This window comes from Crocodylus porosus, unplaced genomic scaffold, assembly GCF_001723895.1.
Source record: "Crocodylus porosus isolate Cpor-Errol unplaced genomic scaffold, CroPor_comp1, whole genome shotgun sequence".
Taxonomy (NCBI): domain Eukaryota; kingdom Metazoa; phylum Chordata; order Crocodylia; family Crocodylidae; genus Crocodylus; species Crocodylus porosus.
In genome coordinates this window covers 1,994,971-2,001,519 of record NW_017728947.1, presented here as the reverse complement: position 1 = coordinate 2,001,519, position 6,549 = coordinate 1,994,971, and the positions used below count along the sequence as shown (strand labels likewise).

General features: G+C 55.7%; 2 protein-coding genes across 6 annotated transcripts in view; one reads left to right on the top strand and one right to left on the bottom strand.

Moving 5' to 3' along the window:
• SLC6A16 (solute carrier family 6 member 16) overlaps positions 1-3,310 on the top strand; it is a 9,728-nt gene extending 6,418 nt beyond the window's left edge. Inside the window, exons 7-11 of the mRNA XM_019551076.1 lie at positions 353-542; positions 1,006-1,207; positions 1,663-1,822; positions 2,255-2,417; positions 2,683-3,310. Coding sequence (XP_019406621.1) covers positions 353-542; positions 1,006-1,207; positions 1,663-1,822; positions 2,255-2,417; positions 2,683-2,979 — 1,012 coding nt within the window. The 3' untranslated portion in view covers positions 2,980-3,310. The remainder of the gene's footprint in view (positions 1-352; positions 543-1,005; positions 1,208-1,662; positions 1,823-2,254; positions 2,418-2,682) is intronic.
• LOC109320799 (AP-2 complex subunit alpha-2) overlaps positions 1-6,549 on the bottom strand; it is a 621,923-nt gene that overhangs the window by 321,948 nt on the left and 293,426 nt on the right. The window lies entirely within an intron of this gene.

Genomic DNA, 6,549 nt, shown 5'->3' with positions numbered 1-6,549 from the left:
AAAGTGCAGCACCCAGTACTGGACACAGTACTCCAATTGCGGCCTGAACAGTGCCGCATAGAGGGGGAGTATCACCTCTTTGGACCAGCTTGAGGTGCACCTTTGGATGCATGACAAGGTATGGCTGGCCTTGCTGGCCAAGATGAACATGGCTGGTCTTGGCTGGCCAAGATGAACATGAGCCACCGCAGTCTGGCACTGGTGGCTCATGTTCATCTTGGAGTCAATAATGACTCCAAGATCCCATCACCAACCTGTCCATTGCACAGGGACCTCCTAGCTCCTCTCCACTGTGCTCAGTCACTCAAGCATGCATTGCACATAGACCTGCTGACACAATTTCTCTCTCCAGGAACACGAAGCAGCTATCCTGGCTGCTGGGTAACAAGTCCATCCCAGGCTTGGAGCTGCCTGTGGGGAACCTCTCTGAGTTCTCCCCCTCCATGTACAGTGCCTGGTACCAGGGGGTCCCTGCCGGCCTGGGGATGAAGTTAAAGGAGTATGAGATCACTGACTGCCGGGTGGAGGAGGAGATGAACAAGGTACCTGGGGCGGATGCTCCCCACTCACTGCAAGGGCTGGCCCCAGTGCTAGGGTGAGCTGTGCTGCAGAGGCGGCTGCATCTCAGCATTGGGTGAGGAGGCCCTGTATGCGCAGCTCTATGCAAGGTGCAGCTGGATTCTGGTCCCTGTATGCCCAGCCCCTGACATGTCCCACCCCAGAGGCAGCTGAGGCATCCCTGTATTCCCAGCCTCACCGCAGAGCTGACTGCATCTCAGCACTCGGAGAAGTGTCCCTATGTAAATACCTTCGCACAACTTGACCCTTCCTAAAAGTGTCTGCATCCTTGCACTGGACAAGGGGTCCCTGTATGCCCAGCCCCTGACATGTCCCACCTGAGAACTACCTGCATCTCAGGACTGTAGAAAGGGTCCCTGTATACCCAGCCCCACCCAAGAGGCAGCTGCATCTCCCTGGTACAGCAGCATGTCCTACTTTCTGCAGGGCGTGGAGGGCACTGGCCTGGCTTTCATCGCCTTCACCGAGACCATGACACTGTTCCCGGCCTCCCCATTCTGGTCCGTCCTCTTTTTCTTCATGCTGCTGAACCTGGGGCTGAGTACAATGCTTGGCAACATGCAAGGCATCCTCACCCCCCTGATGGACAACTTTGCCCCCCTGCGCCGGAGACGCACCCTCTTCACAGGTCTGGTGGGAGAGGGAGGGGTGGAGCAGGGCTGGGGGAAGTACAAACACCTTTTGCTTGTGGGGGGGAGGGGGCATGGACCTTGCAGAGTCTGTGCACACTGATACACAAGGATCTTTGTACATATATCTGAGGGAGGTGGGAGCGTACATGCACGCGCGCGTGTGTGTGTGTGTACATGCACATGTGCACAAGGGACTGTTTGCATAGGGAAGGATAGAAGGTGGGTAAGTGTAGGGGGAGTATTTGCATGAATGCTGGCACCTGTGCAAGGGGGTGTTTCCACAGGGACAGACATGAGTGTCTGTCTGCGTGAGGACAGGCATGAGCAGGATGCTGCCTAGCACACGTGCTAGGGGCTGTTTGTGCAGCTACCAGTGGTGTACATGAGCACGTGACCACCTTCTTGCAAAGCCCTCTGACCGCCCTCCCCATTTTCCCACCCCTTCTCCCAGTGTTGAGCTGCACCCTGGGCTTCCTGCTGGGGCTGGTATTCATGCAACGCTCGGGCAGCTACTTTGTGGCCATGTTCGATGACTACTCGGCCACTCTGCCCCTCGTTGCTGTCGTGGCCTGCGAGGCTGTGGCCGTAGCCTGGGTCTACGGGGCAGAGAGGTGAGGAGCCCCCTATCATGCTGCCCCCAAACACCCCCACTTCTCCCTGATGCTCTTTTTCCTCTGACAAAAACCCTCCCAGTTGCCTCCTCTTGCCTCCACCCAGCTCCCTGTAACATCTGACAGTTACACATGCAGCCTGTCCAGCCATGGCCTGGCTCTTGGTGAGGGTGGGGGATATTTAACTAACCTTCCTGTTGGTGTTTTTAAATAAGTATGCAAATTTGTGCTGGAAGAGGGGCTATTTTGAGCAGCACCCTTCCCTTCCCAGCCAGTAACTCCTCCCCTCCCCCCACATCTAACCCCTCCTGCCTTGATCTACACTTCCTGCCCTGATCTAGCCTCCTTCCAGCTGTGGTCTAACCTCCCCCAGGCCTTAATTAACCCCTCAGCCCGGATCTAATCTCTGTCCCTGTGTCCCCTCCCCTGCAGATTCCTATCAGACATTGAAGACATGCTGGGCTGGCGTCCCTGGAAGCTCTACAGCTACATGTGGCGCTATGGCAGTGTCCTGGCCATGCTGTGCCTGCTACTAGCCAGCCTGATCAACCTGTGCCTGGGGCATCCCACCTACCAGGCCTGGGACCAGGCAAAGGTGAGACCCCCTGCCTCTCTCACCCCCATGGGCCTGAATCATCTGGGTGGGGACTGGAGACCAAGTAGTAGGGGCCCTTAGGGGCTGACCTGGGGGAGAGGGGAGAGACTCTCCAAACTAGGCTAGGAGGACCTGATGTGAGGGGCAGGGAGAAGGCCTGCTACCAGTGTAGATGAGCCTGTGGGGTTGAGCCAGGGGAGGAAGGAGGCCTGAAGCCCGAGTAGATGAGCTTGCAGCAGAGCTGAGCCTTGTTCCTGTCCTGCAGGCGGCCAAGACCAAGCTGCCGTACCCACCCTGGGCCATGGCAATCCTTGTCTCCCTCATTGTGGTGGCTGTCCTGCCCATCCCTGCCCTCTACCTCTGCCAGCTGCTGCGGGAGTGGCTGGCATGGCGAGGAGGGTGCCCCAGCCTGGAGGGGACGCTCCCAGTAGCAGAGGAGGAAGAGGAGGAGAGCCCAGCTGACCCAGAGCACTCGGCTAATGGGTACCTGCCTGTGCAGACTGATGACCCTCCCGAGGGTGGGGAAGAGGCCAGGGCCACCCTCTTGGGGGGGTCAAACTAACTCAGCGGAGGTTTGGCACAAGGGGGCAGAGGGCAAAGGTCAGAGGCCATTGGGAGCAGTGTCTTGATGCAAGTCTCCCAGCCTATCCAGGCTTGGGGGGGGGGGTCCAACATGCCTGAAGGCCCCTCACCATTTGGGGGAGTCACTATGGGGCTGGTGCACCATGGCACATGCCCTCCCTAAGCAAGGCCTGATTGCTGGAGAGAGAAGCATTCCTATTGGTGAAGCGTCAGAGGACACAATCTCTGATTGGCTGGGGATGCATGATGGGGAGACGGCTCTGATTTGATGAAGGGAATGGGACTGCAGCCTCTGATTGGTGAAGCCTGAAGCCAGAACCAGAGGGGCAATTAGGGAAAAATGAAAGGCAGGAGAGCAGCGTTGGATAGGTGGATAGAAGAGAGGCAGTGACTTCTTATTGGTGGATCAAAGGCTGAAGCTTCAGATGGATAGACTTGAGGGGATGGATGCTCCCTGCCCAGTACTAATGGATAGGACTCTGGCTGGGGGAAATGGGCTAGCCTGCCTGGCAGTGTCACCCCCACCACACCCCCATCCAACTGTCTCCTGTACATTTGGGGTGGCCAGATCTTGTTTGGGACCGCCATTTGGGACTGCCATCTCGTTTGTCTACTAATGCTTCTTAGGGCAGTCATGTTGTCTTCTTACTGACGTCACCCATGCCTTGGTGACCCAGAGGACCCTTCTCCTGTCCGTGGAGGGTGCAGGAGCAGAGGCACTCTCAGAAGCACGGTGCTAACATCCCGCTGAAACCACCAGCAATTCAATTACCTGGGCCTGTCCACCTGTGCATGCCTCTGGGCAGAAGGTATCTACCTCCAAGAAACAGACCTGTATTCACCTTGGGGGAGGTCATGGCCTTGACCTCCTGTCAGAGCCAAGACCAAGACATTTCCAGGACTTGGGGCCATCTCAGTGTGAGCTGGTGTTGACAATGGGGATGGACCAGTAGGCCTGAAAGGTTGGGGCTACCATCTCTGCCCCAACATGTCAGTCCTGCTGCCTGAAGTTAACTGTCTCTTCAGGGTGCTCTGACGGACAAGGAAGGGAGATTCCTAGTGAACCCAAGATTGGGACTGGGATATGGCCTTAGTTCAGGGGAGTTTCCTGGATTAAGAGGGTAGGCTGGTCCACAGAGAGGAGAACAGCCTACTATTGCTGCTAGCTGGGTGCTGTCCCCTAGCCATGCCTCGGGCAGCTAACTTGTCTTCCTTTCAGTTCCATTCTCTCCCATGATGCCTCAGGTTGTCATTTCCCTGGCCTGGAGGTCCCAGCCTCTCCAGTTTCAGTGAAAGGCCTGGGCTTTTGCTGTTCCAGGTTCGAGTCCTAGAATTATCCCACACAACCTGGTGGGAGCAGGACTCAAACCTGGAAGGGCAAAAGTCCAGGCCTGTCCCTGAAACTGGAGAGGGTAGGAATGTCCCAGCCTCTTCCCACCAGGCTGTGGGGGACAATTCAGAATTCAAATCCCCGCTGCTGAATACACCTGCTGTGTGAAGGAATGGCTTATCATGGGGTGGAGGTGTAGCATAGAGAGGAGGTTTCTGGGACTGCAGCTGCTGTCTATGCTAATGATAGCAACAGTAGCATAAGGCAAAGTCAGGGGGGCTGGATGGCCCCATGGCGTTACTGCTCTGCATTCTGTACTGGCGGGATTCTTGGAGGCAACTAGATGCTGGGGCTCCATTTCTAAAGAGAAAAAGCCCCACTGTGATTCTAGTTCTTATGCCCAAGGAGGGAAAGGGGCAGGATTCTATCACTCACTCATGGGGTGAGCTTGGAGTTGCCCTGAAGAATGTAGGTACTTGGCACCCCCAAACCTTTACGTAGTCCATCTGTCCCTCTGGGCAGTTCCTCACATCTCCACTGCTCCATGTACCCTTCTCTCAATGCTCCCCAGCCCTCACCAAGCTTACTCAGCCCTTCAAGGTTCGGACTCTCCACTTCTATCTCCTAGAGCCAGATTCTACTTGACTACATAGCAGCAATGATGCTTTGCAGCACCTGGAATTCTTAGGGGGCTTTAGCGCAACGGGCCTGGGCACCAGGCCCCTGGGTTAAGTTCCCAGGTCTGCCACCAACTCCCTCTATAGTCACTGGGCAAGTTACTCAGCTGCTCTGGGTCTCAGTTTCTCCCAGCTGTGAAATGGGGGTAATGGTGCTTTGCCTCTTCAGATCAGAAGTTGATCAGGGCAAGGCCCATCTCACCTGCCCTAGTGCAGCAGTGACCTTGATCTCAGCTGTCAGGGCTGGCTAATATCTGCCCCTATGGGGCCTCTGATCTTTATGGCAACTTGTAGGTACTATAAGGGAAGGAGTGTTATACTTCGTACTGTGCCATGTAAATGTTGTAAGCCTGGTCAAGTGGTGCTGGGCCTCAGGACACCTGGGTTCTTTTCTCAGCTCCACTTCTGACTTTGGGTTAGTCCCCTATGTGCCTCAGTTCCCCCTACCAGCTATGGGTAGACTGGCAAGCTGTTGGGGTATGTACTGACTCTCTCAGCTCCCAGCCTGTGCCATTACCATCCCCTATTCCCTCCATGGACAAAAAGGAGGTCTTCTGCAGTGCCTGGAACAAAAAGGATGCCTTCATCTTATCTAGGAGCATGACTAGGCAGTGCCTTGACCTGGGTCAGGCCATTTTAGGTGCTAATGTAATGCTAATATTTAGCCATGCCAGTGGAGGGAGGAAAGGGAGATAATGTTACACTTTTGCACTTAAGAGGCAGCTGTGTGCGTCACCCATACATGTGTGACTGTAGGTCATGGCTCTCTTTGTACATTTTGTTCATGCCTGGCTCTGGTCACCCTGGAAGGGGACTAGAATTGACCTTTGCCAGGGGACTGGGTCAAACCCTGGGTAAACTCCCTGCCCCCTCCTTGCACTCTGCAGTGACATTCCACACACACTTTCCTTCCTGATCATCGTGCAAAGCCACAAACATGGGAGGTGGGGGAGGAAGGGCTGTGGCTTGCTTGTGCAGATGTGACCTGGGACTCTCAACTCCTTGTGTGTGGGTCTTGTGTCAGTGCCACCATGCCTTGCCTCATCCTCACATGGTGATGAAATGTGCAATGGCCTCGTGATCACACCTGTGTGTGACTGGTGGCACTGAAAAGGCATGACACCAGGGAGAAGGGTATAGATGTCCTCATGCCAGCCCTCATGCAAGGGCATGGCGGGGGGCCTCTCCCAGAGCTTTACACAAGGCTGCTGTGTGTGTGTGTGTGTGTGTGTGTGTTGGGAATGGGGAGCAAGGAACGCCCCCCACCCCTTGTCCTGATGTTGTGGGCAGGGCCTGAACTCCTGCCCATGATTGTCACCCAATAAAACTGGATGGAACCTGCCTGGAGTTGCCCTGTGTTTGTCTGGTGGTGGGGGAGGTTGATCATCCCCCAGGCAGATCTGCGGGGAGTGGGGTGCTGTGGTTTTGGCAGGTAAGAGTGGAGTGCGGGGTGGAGGGTCAGTAGGAGCATAGGGTGACCCCCTCCCCCCAGTAGGCACCTACCTAAAATCACTGACACAGGGATTTCCCCTAGAGGATTCAT